The sequence below is a fragment of the Equus przewalskii genome, chromosome 13, assembly GCF_037783145.1.
Source record: "Equus przewalskii isolate Varuska chromosome 13, EquPr2, whole genome shotgun sequence".
Classification (NCBI taxonomy): Eukaryota; Metazoa; Chordata; class Mammalia; order Perissodactyla; family Equidae; genus Equus; species Equus przewalskii.
Window position 1 is genome coordinate 11,966,332 of NC_091843.1, and position 21,898 is coordinate 11,988,229.

The 21,898-nt window shown below is 41.8% G+C and overlaps 1 protein-coding gene across 23 annotated transcripts in view; it reads right to left on the bottom strand.

The window, feature by feature from the left end:
- The window catches only part of TENM2 (teneurin transmembrane protein 2), a 1,162,025-nt gene that overhangs the window by 264,090 nt on the left and 876,037 nt on the right, over nt 1-21,898 (bottom strand). For all 23 annotated transcript variants that reach the window (XM_070569063.1, XM_070569066.1, XM_070569065.1 and 20 more), the window contains one exon: nt 15,728-15,962. In XM_070569063.1, the coding sequence (XP_070425164.1) occupies nt 15,728-15,962 (235 nt within the window). The remainder of the gene's footprint in view (nt 1-15,727; nt 15,963-21,898) is intronic.

Below are 21,898 nucleotides of genomic sequence, written 5' to 3' on the forward strand. Positions count from 1 at the left end.
CTGTTTTTAACTCTTTTGGAGATACACCTGGGAGAGGAATTGCTGGGTCAGATGGTAATTCGACGTTAAACCTTTTGAGGAACCTTTAGCTGTTTTATAAATGTAGAAAATGATGATCAACATTGAACTAGCAGGGTCACATTCTGGTTGGCCTTAAATATTTTGCCAGTCCCCTTGCATCCTACCCATGTCATGAGCTTGTTTTTGAAAACTTTTAATGAATTGCAAGAACAAGAAACATCAGCAAAGAGCCAGGTAGCAGTAACCACAAAAAGAGTAAGAACACTTCATGTCTTACAAAATGTTTTAACACACCCAAATCAACAGGCTCTCATTTCAGCAAAGAGGTTTTAGTTAGCGTCTACTAGGGTTTCTATTCTAAGAAAGCTATCTATCCGTGACATTTTTATAAAAAAGTTTTATTGTTAGTACATATTCTGAGCACTGTATTATAAATACTCTTACTCACCAGGCCGAGATGTTGAAGAATCTGATTAACAAGTCTGGGTGAGGATGAATTTCAAAAGTGTAGGCCGAAAGAGAAATTATGTTTTATCTTAGAAAGCAAAATCATGAAGTCCTTTTCCAGCAAGGTTTTGAAGAAATTCTGAGCTTCCTACTTCTGTCATGAGATCAGAGAGGGTCTGAAATTTAAGGTCTCAAAGTATATTCTTTGGGTCACCAAGTGTATTTGTGTATTACTGTCTTTAGGGATAGAAAGTGTTCCATGATATTTGGGGAATACTGGAGTTGACAAAATTAAGGAAATTACTGTGTATCTTCACAAGACTTTAATATCTTAAATATCCTAGTACTCCCTATACAGTATTTATCATCCTGTGTACTTATTTGACCACGTAAATTTTAACCAACCCACGTTCCCAGTCTTAAAACTGGGGTTCCATGGGGTACATCTTTGAGAAATGAAGTTCGAATTCATTTCCCTCTATTTCTGAATGAGTGCACTAATCCCCAGAAAGAAATGAAAAACGAACAAACCAAAAAAACCCTCAAGTGGCTACTTCCCACATTTTTGTATGTTCTCAAGACATAGTCACTGGGTAAAGGGAGGGATGGAGGGAAGAAGGAGAAAAAGAAGAAGGAAGGCAAATTTATGCTATAAAAATTAAAAGGGACGAATTTTATGGGATTTCTTCAAGGCCTAGAAAGGAAAACAAAACTGATTTATCTGAATTCTTGCATACCTAACAACAATTCTAAGTCCTCAAAACTATCAGAGATTCAGGGACCGGCAGAGGAGAGAGGGGAAAAAAAAGAACAAAAAAAAGAAAAAGAAAGAAAACCGCTAGTCATTTTTGTGTATTACAGATTTGTATCTTCCACATCAACAGTGAGTAGAGATTTCTGACATTTAAGTTTGGGGCTCCGTTCCTTTTTTTAACCCTCAAATAAAAGATGGTTATCTTTAATACAATGTATTTTCCCGTTTGAATTTACAGCAGACCCTTTGAGGTATAAGCAAATATGAGAAGACTTAGTGTATTTATCTACATTTCTTTACATATATAATATCCATAGGTACAATATTTTCTTCTTATTTAGCACTCTTCATGAAATGATATAAAAGCTCTTCAGGGAGATTAATTAAGCTTTACAGCAACCCCTGTGACATGTCTGCCTGCCTACATATATCTGTTGGACACTCAGAGATTAATGTTTTGCAGAAGTGTGCCATTTAAGTGTGTTTGTAGGCCAGCCACATACCCACTGACAATGCATAGAACAGATCCATACATTTCAGTCATCAAAAAATGCCATTAAAAAAGGCAGCCATCATTTAGCATCAACACGTAAAGATTGCCATGGCACTTAATATACTCTCAAGCAAATCGTGCAGCTTCCTTGTCACAAAACTAGTCCCAGGGAAGCAGGCTCGGAAACCTTGGCTTCCTTGAAAGGCTCCTGGTTTCTTAAATGCTGGCTTTCCTAGGGCCCCAGGCAAGGCTTTTTAAAAATGCAAGTGTCAAGGAAAACTGTCATGCATGTTTGCCTTAAGTACCCGAAAAGCTTGTCACTGCCATCTTGGAAGTCTTGACGAAGATGCAGTTGGACATGCCGAGGTATGGTAAATTGAAAGCTGCCTGACAGGGAGGTGGCATGTTAGACTAAAAGGCAGGTGTCTGCCTTCAGGCATTTTCTTTGCAAGTGGCAGAATTAAACAAAACCTAAAGGAGAGTCTGGTGGGGGAGGCTGTCTTTACAGACATCTCAGAGGCTTGGACTTGAACTGGGATCCTTTCTGGCTCTTAGGCTTTGCTCGACAAGAGGTTAAGTGGTTATATAAAAAAGGCTGGAGTCCACCCCCACGGCCAAGTGGTTAAGTTTGTGCACTCTGCATTGGTGGCCCAGGGTTTCGTTGGTTCGGATCCTGGGCGTGGACGTGGCATCACTTATCAAGCCATGCTGAGGTGGCTTCCCACATAGCAGAGCCAGAAGGACCTACAACTAGAATACACAACTATGTACTGGGGGGCTTTGGGGAGAAGAAGGAAAAAAAGATTGGCAACAGATGTTAGCTCAGGGCCAATCTTTAAAGAAAAACAGCAAGGTCTGCATTCTGCGAGGGCAGCGGAGAGGAGGGGATGAGTAGTGGATGGAGAGAGCAGGAGCAAAGAAGAAGGGGGAAGTTCAGGGTCACGGTCAGATTGGGAGATCATCTGCTCATTCTAGGATGCTGGACAAGGCAGTGGTTAATGGGTGAACTCTGGGCGGCATGTGGGGTTCAGAGCCTGGTTGCCCAACCTGTAACCTATGCAGCCTTGGGCAAATGACTTGCTTGTTGAATCTCAGTTTCCTTGTATGGAAAATGATGAAAATATTTCAGAGGGATATTGCGTGGATTAATGAGGGGCTTTGCACATACCTGACACTCAGTAGACCCCCAATAAATGTTGGCTTTTACCATTATGGAGATACAATGGATCCCATAGACTGCCTACCTTAAGTATGTATCTCTTTCCCTTTAGTCCATGCTCCCTCCCTCTCTCCCTCTCTCCCTCCTTCCTCCTTTCCTTTCTTCAACATGGGATCCTTTGGTTAATTGCAGCAAACTTTTAGCTCTTGTCCTTCTCATAGGTCAACCAAGGTCTTTCCTCCTCCTCCCTGTAAATGTGACCATAACACACCTTTGCACAAATCCCTTTGCAGGCTCCCCATCCCACACACAACAAACCACAGGGGCTTGACTGGGCCTTGAAGGTATCCCTGACATGGGCTGCTCGCCCTCTTCAGCATTATCTCCTGAGTCCCAGCCCAGAAGATCCAGAATGCTTGCACACTCTTGCTTTTCTTAATCTCTTGCCTCTGCCTGGAATACCCTTTTGATGGAGTAACTCTCACTTTTGCATCAAAATGGGACTCAAACACTATTCCTATCAGCCAAGCTTCCCTGACCGGTTAGGTATTCATGTTCCGCATCACCCCCCATATTCCCATATAGTCCCCCAAGCTTATGTCTATCTTACAACGATCTATATTAATACAAATTACTTGCTCGGCTCTCTTTCTCCCACTAGACTGTGACTCCTAGAGAACAAGGGCCAAGTTTTTTCCATCCATTACCCTCAGCGCCTAGCACCGCGCTCAGTCCCTAATAAGACCTGCATAAACGTCGGCTGAGTTAAGCTGAAGTCCTATGAACACAGCTGGTAATGGGATTACCAACAGGAGGTGGGAAATACAAAAATCCTTATTTAGCATAAAATTAGAGTCTCAGATAAAGAAACTACATAAGTTTGGCCGGAGGGCCTCTTATTGACAGAGCCCTCACATACTTATTTCACGAAAGAGGCTGTCTTCCTCGTGGGATTTCCAAGCTCTTGATCATAATGCTCTCTTGTAATAGTTAGAGCAATAACACTGCTGCACTGGGCTTTTCTCTTGGGGACTCAGAAACTTGACTAAGTTGCCTTAGACATTCTTATAATATCCCCATTAGGTAGATAGAGGCAAGGTAGTCAGGGAGAAGAGGCAAATTTACACATTGCCAAATTACAAATGAGAAAACAAAAGGCAGCGAAGGTTAGGTGTCTTGAATCACGCAGGCCACACTGCAGCAGTTTGGGAATCAAGAGAAAGGGCCCTAGAGCTAGAAGCAAGGAAGTGAGGGAGTGAGATTTTCCCCACAGCTATACCTGTTTCTCATGCCACACCTGGCATGTAAGAAGGGGAGTTGAGTTTCTAGAGTATTCGAGAATTATTTATACATTATTCCTGGGGAAAAAAATCCTTCCAATTCTTTGTCTAAAATCCAACACCAGAAACTTCAGGGCTCTTATTTCAAAAGCGTAAAAGAAATTCAGGCCATTAAAGAAGGAGGAATAAAGAGAGATTGTAACATTCACATTGAGATGGGCCTAATTTGGCATAATCTATCAAAATTCAAAATGCACATTATACATACCCTTTGATCTAGCAATTTCACTTTCAGGAATTTAACTTTTGAATATAATCATGTAAGTACGCAAAGAAAGATATACACACAAGAGTCTCTCTTCACTACAGTTTTGTTTGTAATAGCAGAAACCTGAAAGCAATCTAAATGTCCATAAAAAGGGATTGGTTAAATAAATTATGGCATTAGGGAATATTACACAGACTTTAAAAAAGAATGAGGTAGGTCTACGTGAAATTACCTGAAACGATTTCCACAATATCTCATGAAGTTACAAAAGGAAGTTCCCAAATGGTATGTATAATACAATGCCATTTATATTAAACTTTAAAAAAAAAATGCTCAGACATCCATAAACATTTCCAGAAGCCTAAAATAATAAAGCTTCAAGCAAGATTTTCTTGAGAACAGGATTGGAGGGGCAGAAAATATTACTTTCTACTTTCTATCTTTCTAATTGTTGAATATTTTTTACCAAGAGAATGTATCCATTTTGTAACAAAATAACTGGAAAGACTAAATCTGTTGCAATATGCGCTCTAATTCTTTGTCTGAAATTCTTGATCATTCCTTTGCAGAAGGAAATGGAGATAAAGATTCTGTGCAAGATGAATGGGCAATGAAGTTTTCCTTCAGTCATGCAGGAAACAGTGAGGTGTGCTGAGGAAAGTCATGCCTTCCAGCCCTGCTTGGACATTCAGAGTGGGAGGCCTTGATGAGTCATCTGGGCCTCCCTCTCATTGTCTGTAACACAGTCATTGGACTATTTTAGTTGGTGATCTTAACATAGGCTCCAGTTTGAAAATTCTGTCTCTGTGCTGTCAAATGATTTCCCCTTGTCTTCAATGATCAGGTCAACCTAAATCTTGATGACCTTGATTTCTTCTCTTGGTCTGCCTTCTGACGTAGTGGTCAGAATCAAGGGACTAACTAAACAGAAGACAGCATGTACTTATTTCTGTATCCTCAGCATCAGACATTTTCTTCTTTCTCCCTTTCTCTCTCTTTCCCTTCCTCCCCCTTCCTTCCTCCTCTTCTTTCTTCCTCCCTCTCCCTCTGTGCCTGAAATAGCCCTTTGGCTTTAGCTATGTAGAGAATTCTACACTTCGTTTTCCTCAAACTGAAACTGAAGATGCACCTCATAGGCGGGACATGAAGAAGTCCCCATCTTAACGCCAACTTCATATTTCCTGAGAAGGCCAACAAGGTTGAAAACTCAGAAAACAAAGTATACCCAGACACACGCTGAGTATGTCCGGCCCATCTCGTCCTCACACCAGGGCCAACGCCACACAGTCTGTTATAACGAAATTCTAGGTGGGTTTAAATGGGTGTGCGCTCCCTTTTCTCCCTCCTACAGTGAGCCTTACTTCTTCTAGTAATATCAAATTAATTCACTGGAGTGTGGAAATACCGGTGGGCGTAATTATTGACCTTAAGACATGTCGCATTTTAGGACAAAACTTTTGGTTTTAATTAAATGTGGAAATAGTCTGGTGTTACATATATTATGGTCCATTATGGAACTGACTGACCCTACATATGTCCACCGTAAGAGTTTCACCACAAAGAGGGTAAAAATGCATGGCTAAGAACAGGAGCTTGGAGCATGGAGTTAGATGTTTCCCGTTCACGGTTTTATTAAAAAAGCAAAACCAAAAATTCTCCAAAGTACTTCAACTTTATAAAGGTAAAACTGCTTCTCAAGCCATTTTCAGGAGATTGGAAATGTATCGAGTTGTTTTGAGTTAACTTTCTCATCATGAGCCCTCATAAAGAGCACTGGTTAGTAAGACAATAAATGAGCATGGTTTAATTAGAAAATGCGGAATCCAAGCAGTTTTGCAGGAAAGAAGATGATAGCTTAAAACAGACACCAGGAGACTAATAAAAGTTAAAATGCATTAAGTGGCCACAGTGAACTCAAAGGTAAAGTTGTGGGCCGTTTGAGAAGTGAACCAGGGAGGGTGATGAATCAGAAGGGGATGGGAATCAGTCAGCGGAACTTATTCTTTCTATTTCATATTGGAATCAGCTGTAAACCCCCTTCTGTGCCCGGGCAAGTGAGATAACCTAGTGCCCTGAAATTCGCCCTCCCTGGCCAGGACACTGTGTGCCCAGAGGAGAAAATCACTATAATCAGGCAATAAGAGAAAGCAGCTGGGCTGAGGCTAAACTAGCATTGAAGTTGACCTTGATTGTCTTTTTTTTTTTTTTCTCCTGGTAGGCATCCATTTTATGGTCTCCTAATATCATGGTGTTTGGTTATGGTCACGTCCTTCTTCCCGCTATCAGGCTCTATGTGGGCATGTCATCCAGGTCTAGCTAATCAACATGGCCCGTTCTCCAGGCATCAGAGATTGGGTCCATTGTGGGCATATGCCCCTTGATGGGTTCAGTGAAACTCAATCAAGGGAGTGTTGTTGAAATATCAGGAAGAAGAAATCCTTTTTCTGCTAGGTTTCTGAGCTATGAGAATATAGCCTGTAGTTCCCACAAAGATCTCACAAAAGGAGGCCTGCTTAAGAGTGATGGGAAATGTTGGGAAGCAGAGAAAAGCAAAGCTGAGAGGCAGACTCCTAATTCCTGACTTAGGTCCTTCAATCCAGCTCTGCCAGAATCTTGATTCTGCCCCAGACCCTTCATCTTCCCAGCTTTCATCTTCCTGATATGCCGAAAGGGGGCAATGGTTTCTATCCCACAGGGCTTCAAATTAGTAACATAATGTAGAGTGCCCAGTACAACGCTTGGCACAAAGCCGGGATTTAGGAGACTGTGACATCTAAAAACAAAACCAAAAAGAGTGTCCCATTGTTTCTAGGAAGTGAAAAGATTTTCGATCAGGCCACAATTTCTCTTCATGTGGGTTCGAGGTTTGGAAGCTGGAGATGATCTTTGTAGTCCTCTGCCTTCGGTATACCATGTAGGACACCAACATACCAAGAGGGAAGAGCCCTAAGCTGAGTACAAGACAAGACAAAACCACGTGTACATAGCATGCCCTCATTCCCAAAGGGCTTTTACATTTCTTCTCTCATTTTACTGAAGTGCCCAGCGTGGGGTAGGTTTCCCCAGGGTCCCACCAAAGGCTTAAATGGCCCTAATGTCACCTGAGGTCTTCTTATCCCATGTTCCCAAGTACAGTAGAGAGGATCTGGGTTGACAAGAGATTAAAAAGTCATAAGATTAAGCTTTCCATTTTAAGTTCTTATCTAAGCACACCCCAATGCAAGAAGAGCAACATTTTCTACCTTCTCCTCAGTGCAGGATTTTTAATCCATTTGTTGAAATAATTAAAAAAAAATAAGCTTGTAATCATCATGTCATTGGTGTGCAACATCTTTACAGGAGGATTGAGCGTTGAGAAATGGACTTTTGGACGCTTGTACCCAACTGAAGCTTTAACGAATTGAAATACAATTTCAGTACAATCTAACAAATAGAAAAGCAGTGTTATTCATTCTCTTTTCAACATAAGGCACGCATAGTTAGAGTATTGACGACAGAAACTGCAGGCATTTGCTGACTCCTCAAACAGTTATTCTGAGCAAGAAATGATTCTACAAGGGATCTAAAAATATGCAATTTTGAAGATGATCCTTTTGTTAGTATTGTCATGACCTCTAAAAAAATGAATATTTGCAAACGAGACTCACAGAATAGACCAAAATTGTTTAGTGGGTTTTGGAGGGAAAAAAACTGTCTGGGAAAAAGTTGCTTAAACATTCCCCTAGAATCTAAAGCATACAGCCCCAGTTGAGCCAACTGGCTGAGCGCTTTGTGACAGATTGCAAATTCCGGGGAACCAAGATCCCAACACACAAAGGTAAGTGAGGCTGAGACTAATAAATCAAAGGAACCTTCAGAAAAGTTGCAAGCCTCCTTCCGCTGCCTGGGAGAACCGAGAAAGCCTTATCTGGCTTCTGTGAAAAGAAAAGGATCAGTGAGGAGCCTGAATTAGAAAAAGACTTGCGCTTCATCAAGTCTCTCCCTGTCTGAGCCAGATAAAATATCCTCTGGGAAGGCTTCAGGAAATGCCCCAAGGGAATGACAGTTGATATTACCTCAATGGGTGACAGAGCACAGACAGAGATGGAAATATTTGGCGTTTTCCAACTGTGAACTTAACTGAGAGTCTTTGACATTTACACAACTCAGGGCAGAGTCTTGCACATACAAAGCCTGACCACGAGGGGGCCTCAGTCTGCAATTGGGTCCCCACGGTCCAGGCTGCGGAGGGAAAAAGTTTTCTACCAAGAGGCTTAGCTGTGGTAACTTACAAGTAAGAAGTTCAAGTCCCCAAAGCTTTAATAAACTTAACAAGGTCTTAATTTTACAAGTGGGAGCCAAATTTAAAGAGGACAGCCTCTCCTTGGATACCTCCACCTTCAAGGATGCTTCCAAGTTAGCAAAGGACGCCAAGAGCAGGCTGAAGTGGTCTTAAATAAGATGTAAGGCTTGTTTCTTTCTTAATGTACCTTGTAATTTGCACACGTGCTGCAACACTTTATTTATTTTCTTATTAATGGGTTTGAGTGTGTTTAACACCACAAGCCATAAACTGCAGAGCAGCAGATTAGACTAGGTTCTCTTTATTTTCCTGCCAATTGTCAGAGAGTGATGTGGGGTACAGGATGCCCCTCCTAATGGCTTTTTCTCTATCACCCCCCCTTTGCTTCTATCCGATAACCAACCCCTTGTCTCCAGCTGCCAAGAAAAAAAAAAAAAAAAGACACAGCCTGCTTTCTCATTGGAGAGCTTGCCTATTGAGCAGCTCTGTTATTGAGATTAATAAGCTGCCAGTTTCCAAGGAAGACTAAGAAAACCACAAAATTAAAGTGCACTGCAACGTGAAATGCTGCTGGTGGCCAGGCGGGATCATGGTGTCAAAAAGGCAAGGGAAAGCTATAAAATAAGGCTGAGCTTGAAAAGCTAACCTAAAGGTCTCATTAATTTCCATGTTGCCTCTGATGAGAATTTCGAGGGGGCATAATGTTTTGCAATATGGAGAAATCAAGCTGCCTATTGATTTGAAAAGTGCTTGAATGCATTTGGTTCACCCAGAACGAATTCTAGTTTTAAACCTTACTTAAAAATATGGAGGGAAAAAAAAGCAAACAGGTTACCTTGGTTTAATATTCTCAAGATCAAGCTTGTCAGTGATTCTGTCAGAAAATTAATCCTTAGGTAGAAAAATCAATTTGAGAACAAGTTTGGAATAGTCTTCTGGCTCAGCATGGTGAGGATGTTTCAACAATCTCATTGCTTCTCCGTGAGAACCTTATTTACTAAAGGTCTCGCGTCTTGATTTCTAAGTATGCACTACCAATAAGGCATCCAGATTAGGCTGAGATTGCTTCATCTTAAAGACAAAAAGTGCGTTTTCTGAAATTATGAAACCAAAATTAGATTCCTTAGATGTCCCCCATCAAGCCTGACCTGCTCAGTTCTTTATCAGAGCACTTCCCATGACATCCTGCTAACGGGAACGATGATGACACTCAAAGTATGACCATAGGGTGGGCCACCGTACCCCTAGCTGTTTGGCTTTTTCCTACCAATATGGCAAAGCCCTGTTTGGAAGATAAAAATTCTGCAAATCACGGAGCTAAAACAGTAACGGTGCTTCTTATTTCTGCAATGTCAATTTGCTCTCACATTTGATGATATGCAGAGCATTAGACCTTTGTAAATCGGCTCCCACATAGCCTATGCTGCCACCGCCACAGAGCATCGAGGCCTCAGATTTACCATCCCAGGTTACCACCAGTCCCACAGAGCTGCAGAGAAGGGGCCCTTACCTCTGCTTGCCTTACGATTTTGTCAGTGACTAGCTTTATGACTAGTAACAGGCTGGAATTCATCCCATAGATTATATCTTGCCTTATGTCACTTAAAACGCATCGACTTCACCATTCCCGTGGCCTGGGCACATTAATTTGTTGTTTGCCATTTGGAAAAGCACGGTTTTATTTTGTTTAGTTCTTCCAGTCCCAAAGGCCAGTGCATGTGGTGGTTAAGAACATGGGATCTGGAGTCAGGTCGACCCAGGTTCAAATCTCAGCTCTGCCACTTACTTATTTGGAGACGTGTAGGTAACTTAATCTTCCCGAGCCTCAGTTTCCTTTTATTTAAAACAGGGATGGTAACAAATACCTAACAGAAGAGTTAAAGGGATTAAACGGGATCATATATGTAAAACCCAGTGTCAAGCAAAAAGCATTTGATAAAGAAAAGTTGCTATTCACATACCTATATAATCATGTACAATAACTGTTAAATTGAACCAAGTTTCTGGAGAAATTGTTTTTGAAGAGAAAAATCAACTGCTGAGAGCTTTGTTTACACTAAATATGTTATTATTTGTAAATGGATGAATTTCTGTGTTACATCTATTATTTTAGAGTCAAAATAAATCCGGCTAATTACAGTTACACTTAATTCTCTTTGCATCACAGATTGAACATGCCCAAAACTGACCTTTTGTTTTCTAAATGACGTCATCATCCACTCAGCCTCCTAGGTCAGAAAATTCGTTCTAATGCTCACACTTGCCTAACCCACATCTCCGTGATCATTAATTCACGTCTGTGAACATACACCTTCTTTCCAGATTCCTAGAAGAAAGGCAAACAGCTGTAGATCCTGTAGCTACAGGGACCCTACTGGAAGCCACACCACCTTTCGTCTCAACCATTACAATACTCTCCAAACTGGACCTTTAGTCTTGCTACCTTCCACCCTACCCCCATCTATTCACCATACGGCAGCTACTATAATTAAAAACAAGACAAAACAATATGTTACTATTTCATTCTCCTGTTTAAAAGACTTCAGTGACTTTTCACTGCTCTTGGGGTAGAGCACAAAATCTTCAACGCAACCCAAAGCCTTGTGCCATCCTGCCCTCGCCTGCCTTCTTGCTTGCTTTCTGTTTCTGGCTTAGTGTTTCTTCCCTCAGTGGGTCATTGTTTTCACCACTTAGAACATTCTTTAAGTCTAATTAACACCTGCTCATCCTTAGGGCTCAGCTTAAATGCTAATTTCTCACGAGTCTGGCTTCTCTCTGCCTCACGTGGCACTTGCTACATTTGTCATTGTAGGGGTATTTCTCTAATCGTTTGTTCTCTTTCTGTCTACATCCAGCCTGGAATCTGCATAAAGGCAAGGACTTTGCTTTTCGTCTTCATTGCTGAATCCCCAGTGCCTGGCACGTGGTAGGTTCTCATAGATGTTTCTTGAATGAATAATAGATGACCATTTTAAAAAGCAACGTGCAAATTTGTTTGTAGCTCGAGGATCTTGATGGTTAAAATGAGGGCTTCTGGTATTTCAGGGCGAAAGTAAACTGAGAGGGAAATTTTGTCTTGCTTAGGGATTCTCTTTAGTCACCTGCTGCCGGGAGAGATTCAGAGAGAGAAGCTTTCTTCAGCAAACTGCATAATGGAAGGAAGGTTAGGTTCTGTCGTCGAGGTACTTTCTATGGTTTTTGACAAAAGAAGCTGACTTCAGAAACTCCCACAGCAGCAGCTGGCCAGGAAGATACCTGACCTTCTTGCTCTCAGGAGAGGAAGGAATAGATAGGAGATATCAACCAAGAATTGCACGTGGACTTTGTGCTAGGACCTCCTAAGAACAGGCTGAGAGAAAGATGGTGGGCAGAATGATTATGTTACACACCACGTCAGAAAAGACAGTACAGACCGCTTGCAATTAATTCCTCTTCCTTATGTTTGGTTTTACTTGTATTATATTACGGCTTATACATAAATTGACTGCTTTTAATAGTAGAAGTTTATATGCATTGTTCTTTTATATGACTAACACTGATACTGAACTTTCCTCATATGCCTTTTTGTCTTGTGTTAAATTCCAAATTCATCCGGCCCAGTTTTTTGGCTCTGCCTCCTTAATCAGCACCTCTGATTCTACTTGTCATAGAAAAAAAATGGAAAAGCGTAGTCCAAAGATCGAACATGCCTCATTAAGACTGATGGGAATATCAAAAAGCAATGCAGAGAGGCAAGGGCTTGTTCCCCACTGGTCTAAAGAAACACACTGGACTTGGCGTGGAGTCTCCGGGGGTGGCTCATCACCTCCCAGAGTTAGGAAATCCTTCCATCACACCCAGAAGTCTGCATTAACGAGAGCAGAGGTGGTGAAGCTGTTGGTAAATTTCCACTGCATTTTCAAAATTGATGACTGCATCATGATCAACCTCCAGAATGTTTTGCCTTCAGTGTTACTCTCCTGGATGTGATTAATCAGCTCTTATTCAGTATGAAAGATAGGAATGGGAACCCTAGTATGGCATAATACCCCTAAAAGAAGAGGTCCCATACCTACACTTTCTCTTGCGCATGAGAAACTAACACTATTACTCTCACAATGTTTTGGCATTTGAACAAGTGAATTTGTTCAGTTCGACAGTTTCCAAGACTACATGAAAAATCAGTAGAGAATGGAAACAACATGCTATAGTCTTTGACTTTTTTCCACATATCTATTAGGTAAACTCTTACTCATCCTTCCACACCCAGCTTAAACAGCCCCTCAGCTGTGAAACTTTTCCTGGAGAGTTAATCACTTCTTCCATTATACAATCACTTTAACTTTTACACTTCCATTATTGTATATACTGCACTATGCTTTTGTTTATGTGCCTATGTCCTCCTTTAGACTGTATAAGCTTTAAGGACAGGACACATATTTTAATCCTTATCTCCCCAGTACCCAACATAGTGCTTGGCATACATGGGAGACTCAGTAAATATTTTCCAATAAGACAGAGAATGGATAATATTTACAAAAGAAACGTAAAGCTCAACAATTCTATTCATTACTGCTGAAGTTTCGTATATGAGATCAGTTGTACAGCCAAGTCATATGTGTTCAGTTCTATGAATAGAGTTTCAAATATATGCTGACTTCTGCACCCCGTGTTTGACTTCTGGTGATGGCCGCATCCCAGGGGGCTTACTTTCTCTAATCTTTGGCCCTTGAACGTACTGATCAAAGAACATGCAGATGTTGTTCTTGTTTTTTTCCTAATAGGCTTTAGCTTTTGGCAATCCTGTCTATTCCCCAAGCTTTGTCTTTAACTTGCCTCCAAAAGCATCTGAGAAGCCCTAATCCTTGGAGAAATGTCAGATATCCAATAAAGACTCTAAAGATCAGAAAAAAGTTCTAGGAGAGCTTACGTCAGGAAAACAGGAAGGCGATATGCTTGGCTTTGCTGGTCCTCTCTACGAGATCCTCGTCCAGGGAACACTTTACTACAAATGGTTGTTCACAATAAATCTCCTAGAAAACCAACTGGTTGCATCAGAAGCTGGGAGAAGGAAGATTTGTATACATGGCATACACGTTCTTATCACCTAGGGGAGGCTTTGTGAGGAGCAGACACTCTGATGGATCTTGCTCTGTCAATGCAACGTTCGGGCAATAAGTGTAGGTTTGTGGCTATTGCCCCATCAGATATCTCACCACCTTATTCTGTGTGTGGGAACCATCAGCGTTCCATCCAGTGTGGCTCATAATTTACCATCTCCCTGAAACCCCAGACCCCTTGGAAGTGACTTCACCCCTCTGCATCTAGATTCTGCGTCTTTAAAACGGTGATAATGACGGTCCCTTCCTACCTCAGCGGATTGATTGCTTTCAGGCTTGAACGAGACGGTGCATGTAAAGCATTCATATTGGGCATATACAAAGTGCACAATAAAAACTCGTTGTCAATGGTGATGCTGTTCCTCTTCTTTCCTTCTCTTTCTCCTTTTTCTACAGTAGCTACTGCATTTCTCCTCCTCTTCCTTCTTCATCTAGTCCACTCTATGAGCCTTTATGTCCAGAAACTATTTTTCAAACAATAGTCTGTTAATATAAAAATAGGCTGACTAGTGCCCAGCAAACTCTATGGCAGTTCATAATTATTGGGAGGAAAAAGAAAGTCTTACCCAGCCTTAAAGATCACCATCAACTATGACAATATCCCAAGTCAAGCCTGGTGGATTAGTGAGCTTTCAGCCTGGAAACTTTCCAGCAAAGCTGTTTATTAGTGGGTTACTATATCAGTGCAGACATTAAATATATCTATTATATGCGTATAGTTTCTATTGATTTTACATATTTTAAGCTTTAGAGATTAAGAATGTAGGCATGGTTAAAAATAACCTATAATTATCAGGAAATAAAATTTATTACAGTTTAGAGTGACTACAGTGACAATGGTGCACAACATATTAATGTTCAAGATCTTATTAAAGAACCCAAAACATATTATAGTCAAGAAACAACATCAAATGCTATGGCTTGCAAAACTGTTTTCTTCTAAGAGCCGAAAATTCACTGGCCATTACCAGAAAGATTACAGATTATTTCTGTATTATTTCCTCAAACCTGAGTTATTAGAGTTTAAAAACTATGTGAGAACTTTGCGAAGGGTCAATCTGAATTAGCCTCTTTCTCTGTTTAGTCTGCATGGTTCTGTCGAACAAGGAAACAGTCACAACTGGAGCAGACAAATCATGAAAGTGTCTGGGGATGGAGGCACCAAGGCCATTCCAATACTTGGCCAACCTACTCCCGGTCTTTGCAGTTATGACATCCCAGACAGCCATGCTGTGACAGACGCACCTTCCTGATGGTGGGCATGGTTTTGCAAGACTGGAAGCAAAGGTGAGAAAAGGACAGAAGCAAAGGCAAACCCAAAACAAAGCCAGACCTGGCGATCACTTTGAAACTCTTCCCTCCGAGCAGAAGGGCTGCCCCTTTCTTCTTGTTTGTTTTTACACGCTATTGTTTGCGCCCCAGGCATCAAGCTGTTAGTGTGTACAGGAGGGACTAAAGTGACACCATGTTGGATGAAATATAAATTAAAATTATACTTCTGTCAGTCTGGAATCAGGGATTGTTTCTCAAGGTCTCCCCAAACACTTAATTTCAAATGAGTCTTCATTTATTACTTCAAGAAAGGCCAAATGCATAATTTATCAGCAGCTCTCAGTCAATATACCCTTATAAGCACGTTTCCCATGAGCCTTTGAGTAAAAGTATGTTATGCTAATTCTATTAGTTGGGTACACAAGAGCTGTCTAAGAGAGTAAACAAGCATTAAAAGGAGACACATGTGAACAAAGAAATACCTATCAACCTACCGTCCAGGGTCAAATTACCAAGGGAAAAACAAGGAGGTGGTAAACTCATCCTATTATTTATGCCAAGATTTTCTCTCCCACTAGCACTCTGAGCTACCCAGCGGCACTGTGTGGGTGGCTCAGGTAGGGAGATGGGCATGATGGGTGATGGGACTTACCGGGTCTCCAGAGGCACGTTGCTGTTTAGCACCCAGCTGTCCTGAAGCTGAACGGACTCTGGCGTGGTGGCCAGGTCATTGGGCGCGGGAGCTGGCGCGTGGATCTGACTCCGCCGATTGGTCAGCGAATTCCTGTTAAGGGAGTTGGCTGACGAGTGGTGATGGGACAGCGTGTGGTTGTGAGGGGGTGGCAGAGGGGGCCTCAGAGTCGACTGGCTGTGGTGGTTTGGAGGGCCTGAAAAAAGAAGGAGAAACGGCCATGAGCAGCTGCAGGTTACAGCTTCAGACACTCTGCAAACCTGCAGAGGAGAGCCTAGAACCAAAGTCTCTAAGCTGCTGGCAACACCTGACAGCTGCAAAGTAGAGATACAGGTAAGACCGCATAAAGCATCCCAGTGTCAGTTACCAATAAATAATACACTTTGATTGACCTTTATCCACAGGCGTCAAACGAAGAAAGAAAAACTAGGTTAGCAAAACCAGGCTGATGAGGGCTGACCAGTGCAATTACTTGAAACACCTTAATACGACAGTGAAAGTAACATGACGTTCAAGGCTGATCTCTGTTGTAACGAGTCCCTATTCTGTTTCCTGGTAAATCAGTACACTGCACACATTCCTTAAAAATATTTCCTCTTTGTAAAGGTAATAAGAACATGGTACACTCTAAGTCAGGGAGTAGCATATTTAAATACCTGTAGGGGCCGGCAGGAAAGTGCAGTTGGCCAGTTACAGGCTGAGGTGACCTGGAGAGGTAGGAAGCAGCCCTCACTCGCATCCAGGCCCATGTGGCCGTGTGGGCATGAGGGCTCAAGGCCCCGATTTTCTAGTTTTTCTAGGAAAGCTGAAGATCTAGACTTTTAGGTACGGTTTCCTATTTGTTAAAAAATGTTCACAATTAACCAAAAACAATTTGTGTAGGTGTTTGTGTGTGTGTATATATGTATACTTATATGCATATATATATAATTTTTTTTTAATGAGAGTCAACAAAACACACCTGTGAGCCCGCTCAGATCAGCGAGTTGATAATGTCTCTTCTCTGAGAGATGAACCCTGAGGATTCGGTCTCTAGAGAAGGTTAGGGTTGATGTTTTCAAACCCTGACCCTTATTCCAAATTGCATTCTGTTTTCTAGTCTTGAAATCCTCTGTCCTTGCAGGAAACACACACAAAGGAGGGCTACACCTCTGTACGTATCCTCTAGTACCTATGACCACAGATGACAACTCCACACAGGGTTTTCCTAGCAACCCATTCTCAATCCACGAAACGAAATAGTTTAAGCATAATGAAACGAAAGTAGTTCACTATGCAACGTAAGCCTATAATTTGGTTTTAATGGCTGCTGAAACATGACTTTTAATTTGTGTCCTTTGAGAAAGTTTATTTTTTGAAGCCTCCAGTCGGGGTTGGCAGCTCACCAGGTGCCTGCAGAGCCTTGTCATTTTGGTCCTGGCCAACTTTGAAAATCCTTGGCCCCTGCTGTCCTGGCTTTAAGAAGTTGGCTCAAGTCATTTAAACAAGCAATTTGACACAAATTTCAACTACTTGTCTCCTTATGTGGCCAGGCTACATCTCCAAAAGGTGTAATCTACATTCTGTGGCTCCTGCGAAGCCTGCAGAAGTGTTCTGAAAGAAAGACAACATGTCAAGAAGATACTAGGTTTGGAGAGCATCATGACCAACGAAAACAGGAAGGAAAAATAGGGAGAAAAGTGGTTCCTTGAAGTTTGCATCTCTGGGCTGAAATTACTTAGGGGATGATTTTTTTGTGTTTTTTTTTTTTTTGGTGTTCAGAAAAAGACAACTAAAACTAAAACTCAGTGGGAAATGCCACTGTACAGTTGTATAGATTTTAAATCGCGTCCTCCAAATGAACCTGTAATTCGCATTTTACATTATGCACCAGTGACATTTTAAATATATCTTTGAGGGAGTTTCATAGCCGTAGCAGGCTATTATATTTTCTGGCATTGTTGTGTGTCTAGTAATGTATTATTATAGAGTTATTTAACATTTGTCTGTCTCGTATTAGTGGAAAGAGGTGAGAAGAGGGGGTGAAATGATGTAATAATGATCCTTCAGAGATGCTATCCAAGCCCCTCACACACGGTTAATGAATTCTCATGCCTTCCTTTCCCCCTCTCTCAACGCCCATCCGAGTAGTGTCATTATTCTCCATTAGTTAAGTAATTATGAGACTTGCCTCGGGAAGACGAGATGAATCAGTGTACAAGTCAGCACCCACCCTCCTCAGCCCTAAGCCCGAACTTTCCATCTCCCTCAGCCCCCATCCTCCAGCTTGCCAGACCACACACTCTCCCCAAGTACAAAGAGGCCGTGTGAAGGATTTAATTCATGAAATGAGATACCAGAATCCTCCTGCTTCCTATCTATTCACCCTGAGCTAAGCTTTCTTCGCCTCCTCAGCTTGTGTGGCCCTTCTTTGTCCGTCTGTGTTCTGTGTGGGTGGAATTCCTGTGGCTGCCTTTCTGCTGGCCATATCCAGGTGCGGTGCTGAGGGGGAAATGGAACCACCAGCCGGGGTGCTATGTGGTATGTTCCAAATAAAGTGGAGGGTGAGTTGTCCAGTTAATTAGAAGAATGTCAAGCTCTCTTTCCATTTCTCCTAAAGAGAAGGCCTAGAGCTTCTCTTGGGGGAGATGGAGAAAGAAGAGCAGAGGAAGATGAAAGAATACTTAATTCTCCACTCACCCTGCCCTCCTATAAAGCAACATGCTATTTGACTGCAAGTCAGTCAAATTACTGATAGTAACAACAACAAAAACTATCCAGCATCCTCAGTATGGGAAGACGTCTCCTTCTTATTGTTACTCATTTCCACTCTGACACTGACTGTATTTGCTCATTTATCTATCTATCCAACAGTCGTGTCTTTCAACTAGGTGCAGGAGATAGGAGGGAAAGGCAGTTACAATACAGAGTGGTAAATGCTACCACTGGGGGATATGCAGAGAGACGTGGAGCCCTGGGAGGGGCATTTAGCCAGTGGTTAGGAGATAAAATCTAAAGAACTGGGTTTGGGGATTGGGTCTGCCACCTTCGAGCAGTGTGAACCTGGGCCTGCGACCTCATTTCTTTAATTCTCAGTGTCCTCATCTGCCAAATGGTGACAACAGCAGTAACTACCCATTGAGGCTACTGTGAAAGAGTGGAAGGATACATGCAAAGTGCTAACCATACTGCCTGATGGCTGGCAAGTTCCCCAAAAGCACGTGCTTGGAGCATTGCTTGGGTCATTTGGGAATGAAGGGATGGATAAGACTCAACTGCAGCTCTCAAAGAGCCCAGACTTGAGGAGAGGGAGTACCCAGATTCATCTATCTACGGCACAAACTGGCAGCCCCCGAGCTGAATAGTACTAAAATCTGAAGGTGAGATTTTAGATAGTGTTTCAGATTTCTGACTTCTTTTGAAAACAAAAACAAAACGAAAATACTGAGTCTGTATTCCACCATGGCGACAGTTGGATAGAGCTGAATGCCATTGGTTGGGTTTTTCTGGCTTTCCATCAACTGGAACAATCCCTGTTATCTTACTCTGGCTGGATGTACGCATTTATGTCACCAGTTGGTAGGTGTTTGTGATTTTGACTGCTGGTTTAACCTGGGCTACCTGAGCATTCTCTGAGGGCCACAAGCCTCTAATATAACAACACCTCTGCCACAACTAATGACCTCAAGAGCTTTTTGTGTTTATCTGTTTTCATTACAGTCATCCAATGCCTTTGCCTGATGGGATGGTTTTCCATTTCAAAAATGCAAACAGTGGTCAGCAACACACCTTGCTGCTTCTTTCCAAGACGCCAAACTACATGAAAAACCCTTCTTGAAGGCAACTGATGTCTTCAAACTATGGTGAAACAGAAATGAATAACTCAGCTTGAAGGAGGAAACTTCCGGTCTACTCTAAGTTCAACACATTTATTGGGCTTAATTAATGTGCATATTATTGGGCTCTTCCATTACATGAATATGAAATCACATAATGCAACTGAGCCACAAATAACTATGTAACATCAATGCTTACACAGTATCAACCTAATAAGTATGCCATTAACAGGCAGAAGGCAACTGTCATTAAAATTGCAGGGCTAACCTATTATATTGTATCTGATTTACCTTGAGGTGAGAACCTGGAATTTATTTTTAGGTATTGTGTGGTTTTTAGTTCTAGGAAGAAGGCGCTGCATAGTGGTTCTCTGTTAAAAGCTAGGGTGGGACAGGTAAGACTCCTTGCAAAGACAAGTGAATTTATAGAGAAGGTGCTTCCTGTATATTTAAAAATTAAGTCTTTGAATGAGCACTTAATTTGTCCTGTTTGCTTGTTTGGTCTTGTTTACTTGAATAAAAATCATTCTTTTGCTTCTGTGTTTTTAGATTTGTGGTGGGGCAGTTGCCAAAAATTTTGCCAACTGGTTGACAGTGGAGTCTTAAGAAAAATAAAGCCATGATTCTTTGTTAGGTAACAATGTATATTCCAAAAAAGTTACACTCGAGGACTATAAAATCTTGAGTATCAACTCTTGAGTTGACTAGACTAGCGGTGCTCCAACAGCATGTGGAAACAGCTAACACCCACATTTTAAGTAATGTGTAAAGAAAGAATTTTCTTTGGAGCTAAGGAAGAAAATTCTTAAGAACTGACTATTGTTTTGCACTCTTCCTAAACAAACAGCTGGGGGAAGCATTTAGGCTGGGTCTACCCTTGCCAAGTGGGGGAGGTGGATGATGAGGGTGGGAGGGCAGGGATAAACTAAGACAGCCTCGTCTTGCTCTATTGTCCACAGCGATTTTTCCTGGTGATTAAAAATGATGATAAAATGTATGAAGGCAAAAATAAAAGTAGAGGCCTGTCTGCTAATAATTCACTCATTCTTGAAGATGGCATGCCAATTGTTGGTCCTTAAAAATTTCAACCCCTCAGACCCTAGGATGATGAATTAACCACAAACTCTCTGCCTTCTTCTCCTGAACCACGTCTTTGGAGCAAGTCACGTCCTGACAGCAATTTGAAGATGCTGGAAGTGGGGATGGTGTTGGCAGAGACTTTGCAGTCTCTGGTTGATAAAAACTGGCCCCACAACATCCTGTTCAAATTTGACCTTGAATGGGAGCCAAAAGGAATCAGAGGTGAGGATTTTCAAGAATAACAGCCTCTGTTTAGAACTAAGGAGCGTCTATTGCAGATGGCCTGGCTGGTGGTTCAGCTTTGAACCCCTGCTTAGCCACTTACTAGCTGTGCGACCACTGAAAAGTTACATATTTGCTTTCTGATTCTGTTTCTTCATTTGTAAAATGGGTACAGTAATTTTACTCCTCTCATATGGTTGTTAGGAGCAGCAAATGAGAATACATCTATTAAGAGCCTAGCATAATTCTTGGCACATAATAGGTATTAATAGGGGCCAGCCCTGTGGCCCAGTGGTTAAATTTGCACGCTCTGCTTTGGCAGCCCAGGGTTCCTCTAGTTTGAATCCTGGGTGTGGACATGGCACAGCTCATCAGGCCACGCTGAGGTGGTGTCCCACATGCCACAACTAGAAGGACCCACAACTGAAAATACACAACTATGTACTGGGCGGCTTTGGGAGAAAAATAAAATCTTTAATAAGAGATATTAATAAATATTATTATATATTATACTGTGTTTTATAATTAATAAACCTGATCTTAGTAACAGCATCAGTGTCCATGGATCTGGGGAAAATGATGAGGATCTCCCAGGACACTCCAGTTCCCTAGCTCTTTGGAGTGGCAGCTCTGGAAGGCAGTATCAGCTCAACATATGCAGGCAAAGTCGCCAACCTTAGATCTTCTCCACCTTCAAATTCTGTCTGCAGAAGGGCATAGTGACTAAGTGACACGGCACAGCCATTAATATAGGCAGTCTCCAGAGCATCTCTGAGGTCTTGCAGAAATGGAACTTGGATTCAGAACTGTCCCATTTGCATAGACAAAACAATTGATGTTGATGACACAAAATAATAATACTGACGATAGCTGCTATGAGTTAAGCTGTCCCTGTGTGTCCGGACCTGTTATAAGTGCTATACTCAAATTATTCCCATGTATTCCCACTCACTCCTGTGGGACAGGCTCTCTTATCATCCCCATTTTACAGATCTAGCAAGCGAGGTTCAGAGAC